The sequence below is a fragment of the Sycon ciliatum genome, chromosome 6 (genome assembly GCF_964019385.1).
Source record: "Sycon ciliatum chromosome 6, ocSycCili1.1, whole genome shotgun sequence".
In the NCBI taxonomy this organism is placed as follows: Eukaryota; Metazoa; Porifera; class Calcarea; order Leucosolenida; family Sycettidae; genus Sycon; species Sycon ciliatum.
In genome coordinates this window covers 30,876,390-30,901,937 of record NC_088648.1, presented here as the reverse complement: position 1 = coordinate 30,901,937, position 25,548 = coordinate 30,876,390, and the positions used below count along the sequence as shown (strand labels likewise).

Sequence of the window (25,548 nt, the reverse complement as noted above, 5' to 3'; positions counted from 1 at the left end):
AACTACCGTCCTATATCTCTGTTGCCACTTGCCTCCAAGGTATTGGAGAAAATCGTTTATCGACAGGTTGTGGAGTTCTTTAGTGATCACAATGAGCATTCTGCCCTTCCACCGGAACAGTTTGCATATCGCTCCAACCATAGCTGTGAGGATGCCCTCGCTCTCTGCATTGATAGATGGAACCGAGCATTGGACGATGGTCAACGATGCGCAATAGTGTTTGCAGACATGAGTAAGGCATTTGACCGCGTTCAACATCAGCAGTTAGTCCATGAGCTGGCTGATGTTGGGTTACGGGGCACTGTATTGCAGTGGTTTGCAGATTATCTGTCACGCCGCAGTCAACAAGTAATAGTCAATGGCGAGCATGGTGAGACTGTGCCTTGTACCAGGGGCGTCCCGCAAGGGTCGGTCCTGGGTCCCCTGCTCTTTTGCATTTATATTCGCAAGGTGCCGGAAATTCTCAAGCACAGCATGTCACAACTCTATGCTGATGACATTGCCTTCTTCATCATCGGACTGGATCTTCCTGCTATGTTACAGGATCTCCAGGACGATCTAACTGCCCTGGAGGTCCATTTAGATCTGAAGGGGCTCATCATGAACCCCGACAAGACGCAATTTCTAATCCTGCAGCGCTCACGCCTGCCAGCAGCGCAGTTGCCACAGCCCTTGACCTGTAAAGGAAAGGCTATTACCCCTACGAGCACTGCCAAATACCTTAGTTTATTGATAGACGAGCATCTCGCCTTCCAGCCACAGGTCCATAAATTGTGTAACTCGGTTTTTGCTTAAGTTGCTGCTTTCCGACATGGCCGTAGAAATTTAACAAATGATGCAAAGCGAACATTCTACTTGTCTATTATTCAGTCTACCCTAGACTATGCCAGTAATGCTTACCTACATTGTTTAAGCACAACTCTGTACAATAGGATTGTGACCGTTAGTCACATAGCAATGAAGAGAGTGTTTGGACTCGATCGTACCACGCCCACTGAACTAGTTCTTCGCTTATATCACCTCTATTCTTTGGAACAGCGTATTAGCCTCAAGCTCTATGTTTTTGTGTACCGCTGCTTGGCCCAGCATCTTGCTAGTCCTCTTCTTCAGTCTTTGTACCAGCTTCGGGCAACTGCGCCTGGTCACCAGGCATGCACCTGGGGCAAGGCACAAAGAGCCTTAGTTCTCCCACTCGTTTATACGCAGTATGGCATGCGCTCTATTTCTTTTCTGGCGGCAGGCAGGTGGAACTCTCTTCCAGCTGACTGTCGACAGGCCCACACTCTTGCTCTGTTCATTAATATGGTTAAACTTCACCTAGGGTTCCCAGTAAAAAGGCAGTAGCCTGTTGGGACTCCCCTAGTAAAATAATAAAAAACTACTACTACTACTACTACTACTACTACTACTACTACTACTACTACTACTACTAATGTACAGGTGATGTGGCATGCCCAACGTTGCAACTGAGTGAGGTTGTTACACAAACTCCGCGACGATGATTTACGAGTTCTTTTTTAGAAATCATGGAGAGCCATGGAGGAGACTGTACTTACATTGTCAGCGAAGGGAATATGAAACAGACGAAGAGGAGGAATGTAGTGTGATGTTGAGTGATGCATATTCATGTACTCAAGGATGTCTGTAGGTACACGTACATGTAAGTGCCAGAGTGTGTGATACAAATTAGAAGTATCACTCAATGATGATGTCCTGTGATCGCCTTTTGAGTTTTGTGCCTGTAGTTGTTATGCACTTTTTTTAGGTACGGGCAAAACTCAAAACAATTCATTGACAACCGGCACGTACGTGCGGGCTGTCCGCCTTCTCCATAAAAAAAAATGAATACCGGTAAATAAAAATACTTCAAAGTACAACCTAGAGGAAATAAAAAATACCATAGTGCATGTTCGTAGTTGTTCCACTTACCGACTGCATAAAGTATGTACATGTAGTTACCGTACAGTGGTGGACAGTTACTGCGGAGATCACTTGCGCTTCGTGTTGGCGTAGAGCAGCACATCTATGTATGTTATGAAGTGGCCTGCGCACCAGAGTAGCACTGCTGTCCTGCTGCTGCTGTACATCCCGGTATGTGCAGATGTGACAAAAATATCGTGAGTGTGGTGACGTAGTTGAATGATTGCATGTATGTGTTAAGAATATGAGTGTGTGTTCAAGACTAGCAACTATTACTTGTCAGTCAACTAACTTTGCGTATAACGACACTCGGCCGGCCATCAGAAAAGTGTCCTTATTCGCGAAGTGTCGTTATACCCGAAGTCTCACTATATGTATACAGGTACGGTATAATGAACTTTGCTCTGGGCATGGACATTTTTTCGTTATTCGCAAATTGTCGTTATATCCGCAGTCGCTAATAGCGAAGTTGACTGTATCATGGCGTGCATGTACATCCGGAGAGTGCGGTGCAGAGACAGGTGCTTACCGGTTTCCCAGATGCAACACGCAGAACACGAACAGATGTGCAGCAGGCATTCACTGTCCGCTGCACGACCGCAGCGGCGCACAGCAGCCAGGGATCGGGGAGAAAGTGCTACACTACCATACCCGCTGATAGAGTAGCGCATGTCTGCTCTCCATTTCGAACGTTCAGATGGACGCACGCATGAACAGTGACGCATACGTGAACACTAGCAGGTCGTGAACATGCAGATCAGGATGCTGGTGCTACTCGCCTGATTCTTTACTGGAGGCAGTACAGTGGGAGCTCGGGATCATAATTCACCAGGCGCCCGCTTGCCATTCCCGTTGCACATTCCTGTTATCTCTATCACTATTGCCTAGTTGTGCTAGCGACGGCTGACCTTACCCATCGCTCTCTGCACGCAGGCACGCGCACAGGCACGCCGTAGAGCTGATCGTCAAACAGGATTGTCTTGAGCGTGCCTGGTTATTCCCTAGCTGGGTGATTATTACCCCAAAGACGACTTGTACTGATGATCCATGCTGCGTCTTTCCCGTGTACTACTCGTCCGCTAGACAAGAGCATGAGGTCGGTCACGTTCGAGCTGTTGGACCATTGCCGATGATATCAGCGGCAGTGTGCGCTAGGAACGGCAAATACGGACCCAGGAGGATTGGTCGGTGTGGTGTAAGCTAACCAACCGGACTCACATTCCAGCACTGTAGAGCCCGTACGGATAGCGTGGTGAGTCTGAGAGAAATGATGAATTTTCAAATGTGTACGTCATGGCAAATTATTACTAAGTCTTATCAATAACACGCCTGATCTAAGGGAGTTGAAAACGGGGAAAGTGTGAAGATTTGACAGTCACCACCAGAACTCTAACCCGCGCCCGTCATACTTAATTGTATTGTTCTTCATAGTAAAGAAAAATATCAAGGAATTACAAGTTAGCCGTAATGTCCACTAATACCACCAGTTACTTGGACTTTCGTGAAACAAACCAGAACACCTAAAACAAGTAAGCAGCCAGTGGCACTTAGCATAGCCCACATTAACATATGTAGCATAAGAAATAAGATAACTGATATCACCCTCATCCTCTATCCACTCAACTCGCCCAATCTGATTGACATTCTTGCAGTTACAGAAACCTGGTTAGATACCAGTGTGGCTGACGCCCTCATCCATGTACCAGGCTACACGTTATATCGACATGGTAGAAAACTCAACAAAGGTGGAGGTGCGTGAAGCAGTAAGAGTACTGAGCTGCATTCCGAGTTCCAGTGTAGAAGCCCTATTCCTCAGAATCTCCACCAAGTGCAAATCTGGGCCTGAAGAATTCTGTATTGGATGTGTGTACCGACCACCAACAGCACCAGTTGCCTTCTGGGAGGGCCTGGAACATACAGTTGATGTAGCAATTCATGGAATGAGTGCACAACTATTGCTTCTAGGCGACTTCAATAATCGATGTTCTCCATCCATCGCAGCAGCCTCACTATCCTCATCTTCAACGTCTATGCGACAGTCTCTGCATTCGTAATTTCATTGTTGAACCAACAAGAGTACCCAGCAACACCTGTATTGATCTCATCCTCGTTCCCTGTGATTTGCACAAGGATACTGCACTGAAGACCGTAACTGTGAAATCTCTTGATGGAGTCACAGATCACTTCCTAGTCGGCATTGAGTTAGAGTTTGCACACTGCAATCCTTATCGCACCCTGCTTGGATATACCACTACTCGTAAACCAAGTATCCCAAGTGTCTCAGCAAGTATGTTCGGCCCTGCCGTTGAACACTCCCTAACCTCTGTCAATTGCACGCACGTGTCGCTGGACAAACACAGTTGAGCACGCCATCAACAAATTCTGTCCTGTGCGCTCTGTCCTAGCTACTTCTAACCCTCCGCCTCTACCATGGTTTACGCCAGCTCTGACACAGCTGATTAGAAGGAAAGCCCATTTGCACAGAAACTGGCTCAAAGACCGTACAAAATGAGTCTGCGCATCAAGCCTTCCGCGCAGCCCGCCGCGAGTATTCCCTTCTGAATCGTCGGCTGAAGGAAACCCACTTTGTTCAGCAGTTTGCTGCAAGTCGACATGATGGACGTGCTCAGTGGAAGATCATCAACCGTCTTCTTGGACGCCAGAAGCCATCTGGAACCCTGCCAGTGGACGTACCTGCTCTGACGTTAACAATTTTAAAGGCCAAGTCTGTGAAACATCGTCTGCCCTTGCTCCAACATACCAGATCCCGAGTGGACCATGTAGTGAGTCGGCAGTTGTCACATTCCGACCCGTCACAGTGGTTGAAGTGGAGAAGCTCCTTTAAGGAGTTAATGTTTGGAAGGCAACTGGCTCAGATGGTGTACCAGCTGCTATCCTGAAAGCCAATCACCACTACCTCACAGCAACCCTGAGAGATATCTTTAACGAGTCGCTAACTACCGGAGTATTTCCCAGCCCATACAAACTTGCTAACATCTGCCCTGTACTTAGGACAGGAGACTACTCCACTCATTCCCAATGAGCAATTCGCGTACCGTCAATCCCACTTATGTGAAGACGCACTGGCTGTTTGCATTGACAGTTGGCAACATTCTCTAGACAATGGAAATGTTGTGGCGGTGGCGATGCTGGACCTCAGTAAAGCTTTTGACTGTGTTCAGCATGACAAACTTATTACTTCTCCTGGAGCTCCATGCGTGTGGTATAGGTGGTTAAGCCCTGGCCTGGCTCTGCAGCTACCTGTCTAGTCGTCAACAGCAAGTTGTATGTCGCCGCAACCCCCGGGAGAACAGTATCCTGCCAACCGTGGTGTCCCTCAGGGTTCTGTACTTGGTCCGCTTCTGTTCACCCTGTACACACGCTCTCTTCAAACATGCTTGGCTTTCTCCACCAGCCAACTCTATGCCGATGATACAAATGTCTATGTTGCAGACAAGACTGCCGATGCAGCAATTGAAAAGCTTGAGAAAGACTTGCACTCAGTCAGCGAGTTTCTGCACTCCAGGGAACTCAAATTAAACCCGGCAAAGACTCAGTTTCTTTTTCTGCGGAAGCCCACCGAGCAGGCATCCCGTCAGTTGCGGTTCTGTGGCACTGTGGTCGAACAATCATCTTGTGCTGAGTACCTTGGCATCATTATTGATGAGCACTTGACATTCTCAGCAAGTTGATGCACTCCGAAAGAAGGTCAGTGCAAAAGTGAATGCATTTCGGCGCTGCCGCACCATGTTGACCAATGCAGCCAGACGCATATTTTATCTCTCCTTTGTCCAGTCTACACTGGAATATGCAAGCAATGCTTATGTACACAGTCTGCGACAACATGAATATGATTCTCTCACCCGCATCTCTCGCCGTTCATTGCGTACTGTATTTGGCTACCCAACCACCGCAGATGTCCAATGTGTTCTGTCTCGAAACAACCTCACGCCCATCACTATCCGTTTCTCCCATAAACTGTATCTTCTTGTATTCAGATGCGTTCATTCTTCTGCCAGCTCACTTCTATGCCGCCTTTTCTGACTTCGTGCCAATTCTGAGGCACGTAGCCGCACCTGCACAAGGTCTCAAGTCTCGCTTGGACTTGTACTGCCACGAGCCTCCTCTCGATTTGGTAGTCCTCTCTTTCTTATTTAGCCGCTGACCGCTGGAACTCAGTTCCAGCATCGGCCCGCCTTGCTGCTTCACCAAGTCAATTTTGTATCGCAATCCTAGATTGGCTAGGGTACCCCGTAAGGAGACCATAGGTCTGTGGGGACTGCCCTAGAGAAATATGAATAAATACTTGACAATCAGCTCATGCGATAAAATTGCACAAACCTGACCGACAGTACTGACGTTCTAAAACTAACAATTTCTTGCCTAAAAGTCAGTTTGGTTACAGACGCCAGCATTTCACACCATAGAGCTACAACCCACGACATCAATGTGGTATGCAATTCACACGTCCTACCAGTAGTCACATCTGCCGAATACCTTGGCCTGCATTTTGACTCGGACATGAGTTGGACCGCAATGGTGGACCATAATAGGTTTTTCATTTGACCCGACGAGACCATACGACGCTTGCAGACAACAGCACGAACAAGCACGAACAACAGCACGAAGAGAGAGAGAGAGAGAGAGAGAGAGAGAGGAGAGAGAGAGAGAGAGAGAGAGAGAGAGAGAGAGAGAGAGAGAGAGAGAGAGAGAGAGAGAGAGAGGGAGGGAGGGAGGGAGGGAGGGAGGGAGGGAGGGAGGGAGGGAGGGAGGGAGGGAGGGAGGGAGGGAGGGAGGGAGGGAGGGAGGGAGGGAGGGAGGGAGGGAGGGAGGGAGGGAGGGAGGGAGGGAGGGAGGGAGGGAGAGAGAGAGCGAGAGAGAGAGAGAGAGAGAGAGAGAGAGAGAGAGAGAGAGAGAGAGAGAGAGAGAGAGAGAGAGAGAGAGAGAGAGAGAGAGAGAGAGAGAGAGAGAGAGAGAGAGTTCCTTATCAGATCTGCTTATGGCCTGCGTTGTGCTCGGCGTGCAGCAGCTGTTTTCACCATACTGCGAGCAGACACCGGTGAAGTTCGCCATGTCTTGCTCCCCAGATCGCTGTAGACGATACTAGCCTGGAATACAGGTCAAAATGGCTGGCAATGGTGTACCCGGGGTTCCTGTCTAGCAGACACACCAGTCTGCACGGGTTTTGGCTGTGCTTGCCACAGCTAGATTGGTCAGCGAGCACAACACGTTAACACTGACATTGCCTAGACGCTCCTACAATAGAGAGGTTAAGATTCACGTTATTTCCCACGTGATGCGCAATTTCACATCACATTTGGCAAACCTGCAAGAACGCACCACTCAAGTCAAGTGAGAATTCAAGTCGGCAGGAAAACCGCGAGCTGCCATGCAGGGAGCAACACACTCTTCCTCACCAGTGTATGTTTATTGCATTTTAATCCATTGTGCGAATTTTTGCCGGTAAAAGAGGCTTGCTTGCTGATAAACACACACACACACACACACACGCACTCACACGCACACACACGCACACACACGCACACACACGCACACACACACACAATCATACTCACATTATGTGTCACCTGTAATCCGTCACAAAACATACAAATAATAATTGACTTTGTCATGTTTGCTACAACTGAGCTTGGTAACATGGATTTCTACGTAGTGCAACATGATGCCAGGGAGTGGTACAGCTGTACATTTGACAACATGACTGTATTCTTTGCATGACACTCTGCTCTGATACAGTCAGTAGCTAGCACTGTATCAAATTGTTGCCATTTCCAGGTTGTGTACAATGGTCCTACACTGAACCCTTGTTTGTACGACATCGCTAGACTGTGCATCTACGTCCTTCTTCCCATTCCTAATGCCTATCCAAAGCGCCATACTATAAGCCCTCATGCATGCATGACAATTTGAAAGAGATACTGTAGTTGAGCTGGTGGAGCGAAGGGCTGGTGAAGAGATCGTGTTGTGAATCTTTCTAGAACTCACGCCGCTGCCTGCCTGGCGCTCACGAGCCGTTTGTCGCGCTGGAAACGGAGCGTCATTGCAAATTGAAACCACTGGTGACATTCCTAGTGATGTTGAGGCTGAGACTAGGAGAGCACGACACGATGTAGTGTTGTTGGAGAACATATTTCAGTAGACTCGTCCCGCTAAACTGATGAGGACCGGTGAGCTACCCGTAATGAGCAGATACTAGTGCGGCTTTGTTCCTTTTCGTCACATTCATGTCGCCCAGCCCTTTCTCTATCGCGGAGAATGAAGGTACATGTAATTCACTTCTGTATTTCGGGAATGATTCTGAATTTCGCTAAGATGTTGTTGTTGCCATCAGCACCGTTCTTTACATTGTACTTTTGTTGCTCCATAGTGACCATTTCGTGTTGTGTATGATAACGTTGCCGTTCTCGTTTTCGTCATCATCTTGCCCCCCCCCCCCCCCGCCCCTGATGTGGTACTTAGGAACTCTTTTCCTCACTGGTTAGAATTGACTAGAGGCAAACCATAACCTTCTCACCTGCCACCGCTTTTGGAGCTGCATCTGCGCTTTGATCCGAAAGGGACTTTATTTTTAGGAGAAATCACGACCCTCGAGAACAGACTACTATAATTATGATAGAGGTGTTCACACTCACAGCTGTAGTGGGGAAACTGGAGCATCTCCGGCGACCTGAGGTCTCGGCTTCAGCGACAGTTCATTGCGGAAAACTCAGTCTCTAGCCATGTCTCACGTGAACCATGATAAACATCTTTACCTTGTACCTTCACCCTTTTTTTGTTGCCTTGTGCATTGCTATTGTGTACGTCTTGCTGGTCAGGGTGGTCTGCGAGATAATGGATCTGCTACACACCAAAGTACTGAAGAAACTGCACAGCTCCCTGTTAGTTAGCCTATCCGTGGACACAGATCTGCTGGCGAGGCTGATTAGCGAGGAAATCATCGATGAGGAAGACAAGAAGAGAATTCAGCGCACCGAAGCCGGGCAGGAGCGAGATAGACGAGGCAAGGTGAGACATCCTTTCCTGTTACACGGGCATACACGCGGTGGTGCATATCTTTGGTGCAGGCTATGTGCAAGAAGAATATGGCACCTGCTAAAGTTGTTGTTGTTGTTGTTGCTGTTGCTGTTGTTGTTGCTGCTGCTGCTGCTGCTGCTGTTGCTGTTGTTGTTGTTGTTGTTGTTGTTGTTGTCGTTATTGTTGTTGTTGTTGTTGTTGTTGTTGTTGTTGTTGTTGTTGTTGTTGTTGTTGTTTTTGAATTCTTTATTCTCATGATGGCACCATCGCCAATAAGAGATAAATTTATGAGAAGGTGAGATTGGGGGTTAGACTTGTTGTTGTTGTTGTTGTTGTTGTTGTTGTTGTTGTTGTTGTTGTTGTTGTTGTTGTTGTTGCTGCTGCTGCTGCTGCTGCTGCTGCTGCTGCTGCTGCTGCTGCTGCTGTTGTTGTTGTTGTTGTTGTTGTTATCCTTGAATATCAGGCCGAAGAACTGCTTCGCCTACTGCCCTGCTGTGGCAGTACAGCATTTGATGTGTTCTATCTATCATTGGCCGAGTCACATGTCAGATGCAATCAGGAACTGGCAGACAAGCTGGACAAATCTAAAGAAGGTACAGTACCTCCCAAAACCTCAAGTCGAGACCCTAGGTCAGCGGAGCTCTCTAAACCTCACCACCACTGTCACGATTCAGATTGTTCGTGCTTCCCCCTAGCTGCATATCATGCTTGGCGCTTGAGTGATCTTTGGAAAAAAATTTTTTAACTCTCCCGGCAGATCCGAGCAATTTGGACCCGAGCACTGCCCGTAACTAGGAAAATTCCCGTAACTAGGCAAATTCCCCTAACTAGGGAAATTCCCGTAACTAGGTAAATTCCCCTAACTAGGGAAATTCCCGTAACTAGGGAAATTCCCGTAACTAGGGAAATTCCCCTAACTCAGAACATGCATACTTACTGTAACCTGTCACTGTATGTAATCAAATATCTTGTTATGACAATCACATGTTTTTGGGGCCGTGTTTCGTTGAGAAGGCAATTTTGTGACCGTGGATGGGTCTTGAAAGGCGCCAGGTAGGCGAATGTGCCCGGACTAGGGGCGTCCGGATCTGGGGAGATTTCCTGTACCAGTGTTTACATACATAAGTCTCTTACCAGCAACGATGCTGTCACAATGGTGAATACTTACTTAGAGAGGAGTGTCAGCACCGACGCAATCCACACAGTGAAGCTCATAGCCTGCTGTGTAACCGAACATTTTCGTTCCCCTCTCACCGTTCGGAACGTTCCATTACAAAATTGTCATTTCTAGGTGGATTGTGGGGGGGGGGGAGGTTAAGCATCAGGTGTCCGAAAACTGCATCTGGAGATGAAGGATGCGTCGTAAATGACGAATATCAAGAATACTGTATCATGTACAGAAACACCAGAAAAAATAGTACGTAGTGCAAGTGGCCAGCTCATGTCACGTCGGGACCTGCAGGATGCACGAGTTGTACGTCTCATCAGAATACCTCCTACGCGAACAGAGTTGTATTTGCGCCGATGGTAGGAAAGTCATTGCGACCAAAAGGACTGTACTAAGCAGGTGTACGTCTTACCCGGGTACGTACTAAGGCTGTCATCACACTATGGTACAAAACCCGGTGTCTACGTCCGTATAAGGTGTTTTGGTCGGTTGCCATGACGATCCATCTACGGTGTGAAAATGGGAGCAGAGGAAACGAGAAACGCAGACATGGCAGGGAGAGAGGGGTGGGGGTATACAATTGGAACGAGTGAACTTGCGCATATCCCAGTCTTTTCCAAAGCAGTCTTGTTGGTGCATTTTAATTTCCAAATTTCTCCAAAAATGTGATCACGTATGCGGGGCAGGCAGCGTGCCTGTGTTTTATTAATTTTTTGTTTTTTTTTTACAAAATACACAACTCACCGGCAGGCACATGGGGCTAGCATGGGGTGAGATGGTGCTGGTGGGGCTTGCCATGCTCAACCGACCAGAGGTCTCGGCATCTTCACATGGCAGGCGCACCAAATTTAGGAGGGAAGCATAAGCATGAGGGGAAAAAGCACGGGAGAAAATGGAAAATTTAGAACAAAGGAGAGGACCTAATTTTGGAACACAGCAGAAAATAGCAAATAATCAAACAGATAATAGGAGTGAAAGGAGAGTGTCAAATGAAAGGTGCAATCGGTTAGCAGTGGAGATTGGCTACTCAGGATTGGTGACAATTAGGCTTGGGGTGGGAGAAGCAGGGGCATAATCCCGGAGGCGGCTAGAGGCGGTCGGTTGCCCAGTCCCTGTCAGACTGCCTCAGGTGGTCATAGACGTTCTTCTTGAAGGTCTGCATCGACTTCTGGGAGGGGCGAGCACTGAAGATAGAGGCTTCGAGGCAATTCCAGGTGTCAATCATACAGTGGGGGAAGGACCTAAGGACATTGTTTCGAGACTGAGGTGGGACAGTCTTGGTCAGCTGGAACGGATGGTGGCTCGCAATTGTGCGCACGCTGGCTCGGGTGCGGGCCCGGGCTGGGGCTGGAGCGTAATGACACGATCACCCGTTTTGGGCATTTCATCCTAGATTTAGTCGTAAACGGGTGTCAGTGAACGTAGTGTGATGACGGCCTAGGTGAGTTCCACTTTAGTACCGCACTGTAAATCCTGAGTGGGAAGCCAATGTTAAATTTAGCCATGAAATTAGGAAATAAATGAGCCACAGTGTCCCACAAAGCAACATACACTCAACTCATGGTCATCAAGCGACATCCCGTGGGTATGCGAGCAACACACAATGTTCTCGCCTTGACGATACTCATCTTCAGCTGATACAATCGTTTTGTGGCCAAGAATACCCTAAGTTGATAGGTGATTGGTGACGTCCAGGCTGGTGGCCAAGGTAGATAGCATGTTGTCTGCTATCCACATAAAACGTCTCATGGAAATTGGCATGCATCAGCCTGTGGAAAGTTACAATGGGTTTACCAGGCTCCCCGGGAGAGTCTCAAGTTCCCGGGGTTACACTTCTCAACATGCTCTTGGTTGGAAGGAAACCTATCAGCACGCGAAGCACAGAAGCCATGATAGTTTCGACCAGGCCTTTCGTACTACTTTTCAAGTCGAACACAACTTGGTTTTTCATTCCTCTTTACGCGAGAGAACGGGCTGGAATGTTCTCACTGACTGGGAGGCAGGACTTGCAGCGTCTCTCTTTGCAAATCGGCTTTAGCTTTGCACTCGACTAGATTTCCTCGTCGGAGCTGTACATGACCAGCACAAAAGCACCAGTGTGGTAACAATGGACAGTGGCAGCAAAGCGCAGCGACACTCTTCCATGCTCGCAGGCACTCCTCCAGGCTCGCAGGCACTCCTCCATGCTTGCAGGCAGTTCCCCATGCTTGCAGGCACTCCTCTCTGTAATGGTGGTGGGACTGGCCACCCCCATGCTCTGTTGCACAGTACTATGCACCTCAGTACTAACTGGATGACGCTATTCTGCACAGTCACCAGATCACTCCGTGTGTCAAGCTGGTGCCTGACTTTGAACCACTGAGCGTGAATGAGCACTCTGGGCCTACCAGTGTGAAAGAAGCAATGCCGCGATTTCTTGTAACCTGCATCCTAGATTTGTTTCGTGGAATTTAGGGTCCTGGATGTCACGAAACCATAGTACCGTAAAGTCCGGAGCAAACGCCCACCCCTTTTTTGCAAGATCTGCTGGCCTGTACACACTGACCCCATGCACTGTCATCCCTACTGTACGAAAGTGCATCTCACACCGGAGCGCGATGAGCGCTTTGCTACGGTAAACTATGTCCACTTAGTCTTTCCTGGTTTCGAAATCTCTTTGGGCACTAGGTAGATCTACGAGCTAGCTCGTAGCGATTTTATGATGATGGTTGTTTTATTTCGCAAATCCACATGGGAGTTTTTCCGAATAGCAAGGTAGCGAAGAACAGAGTATTGCAGGAACCATATACACTTCTGACGGTGTTTCAAGCCATCAGTTACAAATCACGCAGCGCTCAAAGGCTCAAAGGTTTTTCTCGAGCACTTCAGAGTTTTCAACAAGTTAGCAGCAACTTTTAATATTTGTAGGTGTAGCTTCTGTGACATACCCTGGTCGACTTGCAATTGCAATACAGCGACTGGTCAAGTCGTTGAAAGACGCTTCGTCAGAACAATCACTGTTCCGTTCTGAAAGCGCCACGATGTGGCGCTGCAGAAATTTCATGAAAACCAGATGGATTCAGATTCTACAGCATTACCACATGGAGAGCGAACTACCACAAAGACGACTCATTTACCGAATAAAAGGAAATCTTGACAGAAGTTTTTCTTTGCAGCAAGATAATGACAATCGCTTTTGCAGAGCCTCCTAGTAAGACATAGGCAGTTTGTAGGCATTACAGTCGTTTTCGTACGCATTCGACCTTCATGCCAGCTTTCTACAACTATATTGACCTAAAAAAGACGAAAATAGTATGGACCCGCTGGGGTGGGCGTTTGCTGCGAAGTGGGCGTTTGCAGCGGACTTTACGGTATTTGAAAACAGCTTCTGCTTGCCCAGGTTAAGAAGTTCTATGTAATATTCCGTGGTCCGTGCCACATGGGCTCACGATGACAGCCTTGGCTTCCTGCTTCATCGCCCTGTACTTGAGATTTGTGCCGGCCCGCTGAGTGGCTCGACTCTCCATCGGTCAGCCTGGTGCTGAATTACTGCAAGTTATGACGTCTCCCAATATTGTGATACAAATCAAGATTTAATGTAGCTACAAGGACGACTAATTGCACTGTAAGCATTTCTTTTGACTATGGCGACGTTTAAGCGTAAAATCATACTAAAATGTTATACGATGATCGCAAGGCACACAACGAAAGGGAAAGGGAGGATTTAATCAAATATTAATTATTGTAAAATCAGTTCATTCTCACTCGTAAATAGTGTGGGCCGCAACGTTTCCGAGAAGATGGAAAAAATGGAGTGCAAAAACTCTGCATCAGAAGGAAAGGGTAGAAAGACTGTGACCACAGTGTGGGGATTTCCCCTCATCAATCAGTTCTCAATGCCCTGATTTCCAATGCTCACACAGCGCTCGAAACCCTTATTTCCACTGCTCTCGCTTTACTGAATAGAGAGGTTAAGCTGCGCGCATAATTTTCGACGTGACACACAGTTTCATGTCAAACGGGTTGAAACTTGGTGTAATGTGGCAAAATCCAACTTGAGATGCAGCTCTCTGGAGTTGTTTACCAACGCGGGAGCCGTAAAACGCGAGAGGAACTTTCGTGTCGTGTCAAACTGCCTCTCCAATACCTGGCCTTCCACTCCTCGCATCGTGCTTAGGACCCGAGGACAGAGCTTTCTAAAACCCAATTCAGAACAATGTGCTAATTCAGAACAATGTGCTAATTCAGAACAATGTGCTAATTCAGAACAATGTGCTAGCCGCTACTTGCAGAATCACTAAGCAGCATGCCCCAAGCCGTAGGAAACAAAACATTTCTGGCTTCTTGGCATTCTCACTGTACATTCAGACTTCATCTCGTTCTGTGTACAGTTCTGGAGATAGACCCGCCAGGCTCCCAGACTTTGGGGAACAATACATAAGTCCGAACGAAGATGCTGAGAATTTGGTGGTAATATGTGGAGTAGGTGGCTAACTTCCGGGTTTAGTGCCTGAAGAGTTCGACATGCTTCTTGCATGTGTCAGACGGCAGTAATGTGCCAGTCAGTTTGCTTTTTTTGCTTGAAAAGCACGCACCCATTTCTTTAAATAAAAAGGAGGCAGTGGCCAAGGTGCGGCCTAACAAGACATTGACTGGTGGGGCGGCAAAGTAAGTGTCGACACAAAAAAAAGCGCACGGCTGAAAGAAACATACTAACTTTATGCTCTTACCTAACCCAAAAATAAGGCTCGTGACATGCTTGAGTTCTGAAGAGTTTGAAAGTTGCAAATACAAGAGAATTTTCCTGAACATGGTCATAACAACGGGAACATTGATCCACTTTTTCTAAAAAAAAATAATGCTTATTTTGTCTAAAAAGTGTTAACACTATCTGTACAGGCATTGCCGCTATTCCTCCGCTCCATAGCTCTATATCCAATCCAACCAGCTCATTCAGTAGCAGGCGTAACGCATCGCGTCGCCTGTCGCGCTCCGCCGACTCGGGTCGGGGTATAGCGGAATCAAGTGAAGGCATTGACGCCCACTATCGGTACAGGCAACTGTCCAGATCGCCCACCTGTACGCCTCCTTCATCGGCGTACCCATTCTCCGGCTCTACGGATTCCCTCGGCATGCCCCATCGACCGAATCAGTGCACTTCCCCTGGGCGCAAGTCACCCTGGCCACCCAACGATCGAACTTTCGACGAGCAACTGGACCACATGACTTCTATCATGCAGGGGCTCAGCGCTCCAGAACGTGTTCAGCTGCTGCAGATCGGCCGGCAGATGTCCGCCGCTCGCGGTGCCAGCGACGTCGAGAGTGAGGCGACGACCGATGCACGCAGCTTCGACGTTCCAGTGCGGCGGCGCGAACGCAAAGCCAGCAACCCCGGCGCGCAGACGCGTCGCTACAGCGAGCCACAGAGCCAGCTGCATGGCGTGGACAAACACGGCTCAGCGGCTCGGCCCATACCAACAACAAGCAACGACCAGGTTGTAGCAAGGAAGATCAGCCGAGGTCTTACACACCAGAGGTCAGGATCACAGCTAAAACATTCTTCCACGGATCAACATGGACATGGTGACGGTTAGTTTTCTTTAAAGCTTATAAAAGAAGCCTACTTCTGTGTCTCATTAAGTAAAGCCCTCCATTCAAACTGCACTCTTTACAGTTCTTACTTTTGTGTGCATGCTCGTACGTGTGTGTGTGTGTGTGTGTGTGTGTGTGTGTGTGTGTGTGTGTGTGTGTGTGTGTGTGTGTGTGTGTGTGTGTGCCAGCTAGTTCGGTTGGTGGGTACACTTATGCCGGATAGTGTTGGGTCTGTTGCCAACGGGCTCGGCTGCTTGAAGGTGTAATGTTGTACCTACCACCTTTGTTGGTTTCAGGGTTCATATACTTTCTATTTGAAGTATACATACCTGTTAACCATGGACTACTTCTGGCTAGATTAACTCTTGTGTAATCATGGTGCTAGTGAAGCTTTTATCAGATCCACTCTGATTTAGCCACCCACACTAGTAGCAAGTATTACCTTCACTGAGGGCAGGGGTAACTGCAGTTGGATCCCGGGACGGATACCCTGATGCTGTCAATCCCTTTTCTGCACCTTGTCCTCACCCACTTACTGAGGTGTGGTGAGCCCATAAGTGGGATCATTTTCAAGTCCACCCAGAGTGTTGGGGATTTCAGGGCGTGTCTGCCGTTGGGCGGTTCAATAGCCAATTGAGTCATCTTTTCAGGATTCCTTTTGAGTCTCTCTCCCCTCTCCTGGGGAGACCCATGTGACCAGTTTTGGCAGTGAGCAACAAGTACAAGTGTGTGTATGTGTGTGCGTGCGTGCGTACGTGCCTGCGTGTTCATGTGTGTTCAGATGTGCATGTGTATGATAGAGAAGGGAGCACGAGATGGAAAGATGCATAGGTCACATTCTGAACCCTGCTGAGCAGGCGAATAATTCCACGTCCACATGGATTCTTGTTTCTTTCCTTGCAGTGTTCAGGGATCCATGCCCTTCACTGCAAAAAGAGATTGATGACATTGTGTCTATCCTGGACAATCAGGCAAATGCTCAGAACAAGACGGTTAGGACAGTTGGTATTGGCAGCAGCAAGGATAGGGGTGAGTGGATCTCGGATAACGGGCCGACAACAGACACACACACACACACACACACACATACACACATGCACATACAAATACGCGCACACACACACACACACACACACACACACACACACACACACACACATATACACACACACACACATACACACACACACACATCCCTCTCTATCTCTATCTCTATCTATCTATCTCTATCTCTCTCTCTCACACACACACACATATTGCTTCTCAAAGGTGCGTTCATCAGCTTCTAGGGATTGCAAGTGCTGAGGCTGCTCTGCTCCACATTTCTTTGCCAGGCCGTATGAATGGTTCGTACTAATGGAAGGTTTGCCTTGTCAATGTTCGTCCTGAAGAGGTTTGAGTGTACTAGGGATAATTCTTTTCTACGGGCCTCCTACCCATGTACAGTGAAACTTAATCTGCGGACAGAACTGCTTCGTCCTTTGTGCACTCATCTGCGCTGCACAGAGGAAATGAGGCAGAACCTGATAGCAATGAAAAATGAATTTCCCAAAGCCAGATTTAAACCAGGCCCGAACGACCTTGGCAGAGTGCTCAACCTGACAAGTTAGTCAGCTCTGCTACAGTGAAACTCCGGTGTGACTTTACTGGTGATTCAAGCCGTTATTCATCAGTGATGCTCCGTATTTTATTCTGTTGCCAGGCATGCAAGAGGAACCACTCAAGCGGGTCATGCTAGAAGCCACGTGTATTGTGGCCATAGATGAGGACTTTCAGAAGGATGCAGAAGGTGACGCCTCCTCTTTGGTGGCCGGCTATTTGCGTGAGCGCGGTATCATCGACGCCCAGTCCAATGTGAAGTGTTTGCCTGACACGGCATCCACGCTGACAATGACGCTTTCTGATCAACCCTTTCCCAAGCCCGGCACAACAGGTGAGATTGTCCGTGTAGTGTACTAGTTGATGATGCTTGTCCTAGCATCCCAATCTCTCCGAGCACGTCTGTGTGTGTGTGTGTGTGTGTGTGTGTGTGTGTGTGTGTCTGTGTGTATGTGTGTAGTTCTGGTTTGAGCCGTCATCACTGTGACCGTGCGAAACGGATGTCACGTGCAGCCAGGAACAACTGCCGTCATGAATGCGAGCATTGCGAAAGACGGTTCTCAAGGCCACAGGACTTGCAACGCCATGCCAAATATTGTTGACTTTGCGATTTCTCTCTCTTCTCTTCTCTCTTCTTGTCGTTGTCTCCCGTTTCTGGGAGCGGCGTGGCCCGATAGGGTAGCTGTACATAGTAGTGTGTGTATGTGTGTGTGTGTGTATGTGTGTGTATGTGTGTGTGTGTGTGTGTGTGTGTGTGTGTGTGTGTGTGTGTGTGTGTGCGTGTGTGTTTGTGCGTATGTGTGTGGGGGGACATGTGTGCATGCATGTGTGTATATGTGGGTGTGAGACTTTACACAGATTTTTATTATCCTTTGTTTGGCACAATGCAGATGAGTGCACTATGCTAGTTCAAGTGACTGTGGAGGCGAACATGGACGACCACTACTACCGTGTGGCACAAAACGCCATCGTACGGTGCCTGAAGAGCTATCTTAACACACAGCACGTGTACGTACGCTCTGCTGTTCGGGGCAGCACTGTGTTGCTGCTGGAAATGTGCGCCACGGCACTGTGTGATCTATACCGGCTGGCTTTGACGGTGCCGGCACTGTTGATCGGGATCGGCTTCTCAGAGATGGTGGGACTGGGGCGGTCGACTGTGATTCGATTCCACTGGCCAACCTCATCGCCGGCTCTTTGTAAGCACTCCGGTGTGTGTATGAGGGAGGGTTTGGGGGGGGGGGGGGTTGAAGGTCCAGCACATATTTGTGTATGGTTGTGTGTCTGTCTGAAGCTGTCAATGGACTAGAAAATTGCAAAAGGATTCTACTATTTCCAGCACGCCTCACCTACCTGCACATGTAATACAGAAGGGATAATAATCCAATTACTCTTGTTGAGTATGAATTAGACCCAATATTCTCCAGACACAATTCACAACGGGACAGGTAGGTGGAACGACATTTATTAGGGTAGACGAAGAGACGGAGACAAAGACGAACTACTGCAACTACATTATGATTATTGACGAGAGCGAGATTATTGAAGAGAGAGAGCTCGACTGAGAAACAACGCCATATAAAGGGCCAAGGCAGCTATTGCAAACATGGGTGCCCAAGTAGCTACCCAGGCCAACGGAACGAAAGGTGAGTATGACGTAGTACGGGTGCATGCAGGCCGGCCAGCTTAGGAAAAGTTGTAGGTAAGATTGTACGGGAGGAGGTACCTAACACTCCTCTGGTTAGGTGCTAGTTGTCACTCTTCTCATCCGCCTTTATGGCACTTCTCCATACTCATGACCTGAATCGCTCTAGCAATCTAGGAGTTCCGCTTCTGTGATGTTCCATTTACATGCACATCACAGCCTTGTGTTGGTTGTTTACTCAGCTCCCACGGACATGCATTCGGAGAGGTTGAGAACCGCCAGCCTAGTGGGGAGATTCCCGGATCTCGACGAGGACGATCGTGCCCGCATCCTCGAGCAAGTCACCTACCCACTCGCGCTAGCACTCTGTGCCAAGCTATCACTGGCGGAGGTCATTGATTGCGCAATGTTGCGCAATGTGGCAGAGAGTAAGCATTACCTCGTGATCAGGAATAATTATTGTTTGTGCCCAGAGAGGACTTAACCTACTTTGTACAGTAGTACTATTGTTTGTTGATATTTTATTTCACTTGGCCACACAACCGACTCTGAATGGCTGACAGGGTGCCAAAATGGTTGCCCAGGTCACATCTCTTCTACAAAGCACATTTTGCCCTATCATTCTCTACGAATGTGTTCTGAGAGATGCTGTTACACGTGCATGTCAAAAGGGTCGCCTATTCAAAACCGGACACTCACATAGTCCTGTAGTACCCGGGGAAATGGATGTTATGCAAGGTTTACACACAGGCTATTTAGTTTCAGCTTGATTTTGACTTTCGCACCGCTTTGTGAGCTGCATCTGCACTTGGATCCCAGATGGTGGGTGACGGCATTCCTGCGGATGCGGAAAACTCAGTCTTACTTGGTATTAAGGGAACCGTAAACCGTGAATGTCTCAGTAGGAACCAGCACAATAATGCCACCAGCCACGCCTATCAACTGTCAGACACATTCCCTGTCTCAGCTCCATCCGTCGTGAAGCGGTCGTTCCCGTACTGCTGTATTGGCGCATGGAACTCCCTTCCTGACAGGCTGCTGTCGCAGCGCCCACACAAAACACGTTTTCAGTCATTCAAGACAAAGGTCTACCGACACCTGAGAGACAGCAACTGGTACTGGGCAACAGATTCCCTGTAATTTTTCGAGCTCGTCGCTTGCTGGACCCGCTAATCCGCGTACCTGGCCTTGCTCAGAGTGCTCAGCTGTGTTTTGCATACATGGAAAAACTTGTTATGATTCTTTTCTTTTCTCTGCTTATTCTTTTACCAGGCGTGGGCCATCCCCTGGATTATCAAAATGGGTGCCTTATTATTTTTCTGTTTTTTAGCTTGTTTTCTTTACACTTCTTTGTGGGAGTTTCGTTTCAGATCTATTAAAAAAGTTCATAAGTTTTGGTTGATGAAGTTGACATGTACATTGTACATTAGTCCAAACACTGATAATAAACAATCTCTTTTCATCTTGTTTTTATTTTTCTAAACACCTACCGGTACTTTTACCTTCTATTCTACTTCCCCATAGCTAGATCTAGCTTTCCTTTACATTTCTGTTTCTTTTTCCTGGTGCGTGCTTGTGGCATTGAAGCCGAGACCTTTGGTCGGTGGAGCCCCTGGTACCTCACCATCACTGCTGCCCAGTGTAGCCCCTGCTCAGTAGCTGTTTGTTTTTGTCCACATCATTATTTATTTTACGAGTTGGGTTTGTGAATAATAGTAAAAAAAAAAAAAAAAAAAAAAAAAAGTACTCCTTATCAGTTTTGCGCCATTTTTGTTGCACTCGCTGACTGTATATGATCTGATTACGTTGGTGGACAGTCAGTCATAACTCGTAACAGTTGTCCTTCTCCTTTTTTTACCGTATATTTTCTTCACTTTGACCTTTTGTGAGACCTGGTGATACCGTCCTGGGTGGAAATTTGGACATGATCGCTATACGCGGTGTAGCCGAGAAACGTTCTTGTTACAGCTTGAAGGTGTGGTGAGAAATATTGGCTTTTCTATGCCGAATTGGTACTGCACATTTGTAAGTCTGCGCATGTTGTTCATAGTTGGTATATTCTATTTTTACTTGGCTAGAATGAACAGGCCGTGCAGCCCTCTTGCCTGGGCAAGTGGATTGTGCAAGCTCTCACAGAATGACTATACATGTCCGACCCGATTGTTGCGTGACATCATTTCTTACGTGTATGCACACCGCCTGTTGTCTGTGTCCTTGCCTTTGTGATTAGAGTGTCTGCCGTGCGACCCGCAACACGCTGCTCTGGTGTCCAGACATCGCGTGAAGCCACACGTCATGTACACCAAGACATTCACCAAGGACAGTAGTCGCGTTGGCCACCTGAGACGCAACGCCGTCTCGTCATCTATTAACATGATGAGGTAAATATTATGCTGCGTCACCCTTCCACTCTAACTTCTAAGCACGGTATGTTTGCCTTCGTTATACAAACATACTCTCTGATACACATAACTATCCCAGGTAACAAAATTAAATATTTTAATTACTGATGCCTGCAGACTATACAACGAAGATTAACGTCAGGCTCTATCTCCCTCTCCCTCTATCTCTCTAACACCATGTATTTCACTATCTTTCTCTCTATCTTTCTCTCTCTCTCTCTCTCCGTCTCTTTCTTCTTCTTTTCTCTCTGTCTCTCTCCCTCTCTGTTTCTCTCTCTCTCCCTCTCTCTCTCTCTCTCTCTCTATCTCTCTCTCTCTTTCCCTTTTCTCCCTTCTCTCTCTCTCTCTCTCTCTCTCTCTCTCTCTCTCTCTCTCTCTCTCTCTCTATCTCTATCTCTCTCTCTCTCTCTCTCTCTCCCTCTCTCTCTCTCTCTTTCTCTTTCTCTTTTTCTCCCTTCTCTCTCTCTCTCTCTCTCTCTCTCTCTCTCTCGTTATGAAGGCCTCACTCCGCTCCGTCTTCCCCTCCTACCTCACGACAGAGAAAGCACGCGTTCTCTGTCTCCGCTGCAGAGGAATGCCAGCAAATCCGGCGAGCAGCTGTAGCCAAGGCAGCCGGTCAGGCACAGAGGAAGCGGTCCAAGACTGTGTCCAGTGCAGCTCTGGACAAGTAGACTTAGTAAATATAAACTAGTCAGCGCGGCTGTGGCCATGTTTCCACAAATGCTTGCACCGGTCAATAACTTAAACGTCTTTGGCTGCTGTTCAGCAACTCGTTTGGCAAAATTCTATGTACATATACATCAGTACCCCCCCCCCCCCCCCTGGACACACACTGAAATAGCGTAGCGTGTATTGATGATGACATCACTGATTTTTTCCTGAACCCCACAGCATATGCACGTTTTCAGATCAAGAAGGGTTTACTGAGGCCAATAATTGCATGAGTTTAATCAGTTTATTGTTTGTGAATATAATGTAACGTTATGTCGCGTTAATGCATAAATCACTTCAATGGCATTGCACAACCAGCATACTGTACCCAATAAGGCATCTTGATTTTGCTACCACATGTGTACCCCCCCCCCCCCCCCCCCCGCTGTACAGTACTACCATGCATGTGGCCTGTACCAGGTTTTAACAGGTTAACAGGGTGTTAGTGGCCGCCGTGAGTTCCCTTCGGGAACGGACACGATAACCTACTGTACTGGTATTTTGACCCGTAGATCACGCAATCTGGCTCGCTTCCATGACGTCATGCACACGCTGGCTTGCTTCCATGACGTCATGCACACTCTGGCTTGCTTCCATGACGTCATACACACTCTGGCTTGCTTCCATGACGCCATGCACACTCTGGCTTGCTTCCATGACGTCATGCACACTCTGGCTTGCTTCCATGACGTCATGCACACTCTGGCTTGCTTCCATGACGTCATGCACACTCTGGCTTGCTTCCATGACGTCATGAACACGCTGGCTTGCTTCCTTGACGTCATGCACACCTCCCATCCCCAATTCTCCCGTGCTGCCACTTCTGACAGTGCAGAGTGGCCTAATCTTAGAATAATGTTCTAGCTCTGACCAGCAGAATTGTGCCCAGGGTTACTTACAACAATTTACCGGGACTGAGGTATTAGCGGCCGTCGACGACGGCCCGTCGTGGATTCCCTCAGGAATGGACACGATAATTTACTTTTACTTTTCACTATTTACCAACAATTGCTACATCCACACTTACAATGTCATAATGCTATGATTTTATCTGAGCTTTTAGTTTTAAGTTATTGTAAAGTCTGCTCATGTCTTGCGTGTAGACCACGATACAGCCTTCAGCCAGTTCAGGTATCCTCCATGTTCTTGACCTACACATTCAACCAAGCCGCGAAAAAGCTGGGCAGTGCTTTCTGCAATTGAAGGGTCTGTTGATGGGCTGCATAGGGCATGATGGGTGTGGGGATGGAACTGAAAATATTATCCTCGTGCCTGTATTCATACCTGGCTGGCACTTTATGGCTTATTCCCGTTTCCAAGGCATACCATAATATCTGACCATTCACTCACATACAGGATAGGAGCCCCCAGGTCATAATAATAATATTAGCATTGTGTCTTGTCTGCAATGTTTTTTATATTAATATGGACTATACCATGCACAAGTCATTGCACCGCAGATATAGAGTGCAGCTAAAGCCATTGGAGGCAAGTTCTACTAAATTTTCACTACAGTTCGTGACTTCGTGTAGACCACGAGAGAATATTCATATTCGACGACATTGATTCTACCCCTTGGTGGCTAATGCGGGCAGGGAAACCAGCAGACCAGCAGACGTCGGTACGTTTCGGTTACATGTACGTTTCGTCCCACGTTTAGTACTAGTAGTTCAAGTATAATGGACTACAGATAAGGACTACATGTATGAGCCGAGCCGAATACATGCACATGCTTACCGAACTCTCCGCCATAAGCTATGCTTGGTTCTCCTACTTCAAGGGGCGGCAGAACCAGTCCGGTTGGTAGGGCCATGGCCGGACAAAATTTTTAAATTTAAATATTTTTTGGCCACCAACGCTTGCTGCTGAGGGGGTCATGTGTGCCAGCCATATTATGCACAACGCCTTGACAGACTATGATGTATTTTTTGCGCAAAACTAATTAGATGGAGAGGAGGGAAAACAACAAGTAACTGCAAAGCACGAAAAAAAACGGCCAACAACTAAACCAAGAACATGTGTAGTAACATGCATGACTACATGTATCATGTATGGCCGGACCGATCAAACGCTCCTCCGACTGTCTTGTACCTTCGAGGCTTGTCGAGAATCTGCGAACTAAACTCTAACGCAGAACTTAAGGCTAGTTCGGCTTCTTGCCAACTTACTTGACTGCCAAGCGAGGAAGGAACTCACGACTGACATGCATGTGAACCCCACAACGACCGTGCCCGACAGTCAGTGCTCGACAGTGGGCTCCGCTCGCGGGATGCAGCCAAGCATAACACTGTATATCTGTGACAGAATAATCGAAGCGAAAGAGAGGAAGAAGGAACAAGACTGCACTGCACTGCACTGCAAGGCAGAGGGACAGGCATTCGATATTCATCTGCCTTCCAGACGCTGCTTGTCTTCCTGCAGGAGTCGCACTGCGCACATCCAAAGCCTCGCAATCAGCGTGCTTGGGGCATGGAAGCCGAGACCTTTGGTGGGTGGAGCCCCTGGTACGTCACCATCACAGCTGCCCAGTGCAGCCCCTACTCAGTACCTGTTCGTTTTTGTCCACATACCGTATTTTTCGGAGTATAGTGCGCACCTTTGTATAACGCGCACCCCCAATCTGTATTGGGGGTGCGTACTTCAATCTTCATTGACGTGCATGCATTTTATATTCGGGGCATAGTGCGCACCTTCGATTTAGGGTCTAAAAATAGCACATCTAAAGTGCGCACTATACTCCGGAAAATACGGTAATTATTTATTTTACGAGCTGGGCTTGTGAATAATTGAAAAAAATAGCCCCGCCCGGCCCGGAACTACATTTTCACCCACTGTTGTAGCACACTTGTACTTGTAGCTGCTGGAGAGACTTCAAAATTCGAAACATCTGTTGTGCATGCTAGCTCAGTAGCTGCTTATCAATCCGTGAAGTGATGGTTGTTAGGCCGGATCTGAGACATGGTTCACTTGTGCCATTGAAGCAAATCGACAAAACGCACATTTACGAGTTCGTCCTGGTCCCGGCACAAGGTATGCCATGCGACATTCGCTAGGACAAGGTTGAAGGTAAAACTACTGCAATATATTGATAGAGGTTAAGATGCACGTTATTTCCGACGTGATGCGCAATTTCACGTCAAATTTGGCGTAAAACTCCAAATTTCGACGTGAGCAGCATCATTCGCTCCCTTGTCACTGGAAAGTTCTGTCCGTTTGGTTTTAGCGAATTCAAATAAAGAAAACAACAAAACAACAACATTTTCGACGTGCGAGCCAAATAACGCGAGCTGAACTTTCGCGTCACGTCAGAAATAACGTGCATCTTTTAAAACGTCCATCTTTCAAGTCCCTATGATTGTATAAATCGTTGGGCGCTTGTCAGCTCCCGACCTGCGAACACTGTCACCAGGTCACCGGGCTGAGCATTATTTCAGGGCACTATCGCACATAATCATTGCAGATATTTCCTGCATGTGATCACATTATTTTACATGAGC

General features: G+C 47.7%; 1 protein-coding gene across 2 annotated transcripts; it reads left to right on the top strand.

The window, feature by feature from the left end:
- The first annotated feature begins 2,737 nt into the window (after positions 1-2,737).
- Positions 2,738-22,407, top strand: LOC135819903 (uncharacterized). Of its 2 annotated transcripts, none has more exons than XM_065333202.1 (10): positions 2,738-3,172; positions 8,757-8,946; positions 9,419-9,548; positions 15,002-15,691; positions 16,598-16,723; positions 17,397-17,627; positions 18,184-18,492; positions 19,181-19,366; positions 21,169-21,319; positions 21,840-22,407. In XM_065333202.1, exons 2-10 carry the CDS (start codon positions 8,773-8,775, stop codon positions 22,009-22,011), a joined length of 2,169 nt encoding a protein of 722 aa, XP_065189274.1. In that variant the 5' UTR covers positions 2,738-3,172; positions 8,757-8,772; the 3' UTR covers positions 22,012-22,407. The 2 variants fall into 2 exon arrangements, with proteins under 2 accessions (XP_065189274.1, XP_065189275.1); XM_065333203.1 differs by lacking the exon at positions 2,738-3,172 and adding an exon at positions 7,910-8,202.
- Positions 22,408-25,548: the final 3,141 nt, after the last annotated feature.

Coding starts and splice junctions, on each gene's coding strand:
- LOC135819903 (XM_065333202.1), top strand. CDS start 8,773: ATGGATCTGCTACACACCAAAGTACTGAAGAAACTGCACAGCTCCCTG. Junction 8,947..9,418: donor AGCGAGATAGACGAGGCAAG/GTGAGACATCCT, acceptor CTTGAATATCAG/GCCGAAGAACTGCTTCGCCT. Junction 21,320..21,839: donor TCATCTATTAACATGATGAG/GTAAATATTATG, acceptor CTCGTTATGAAG/GCCTCACTCCGCTCCGTCTT.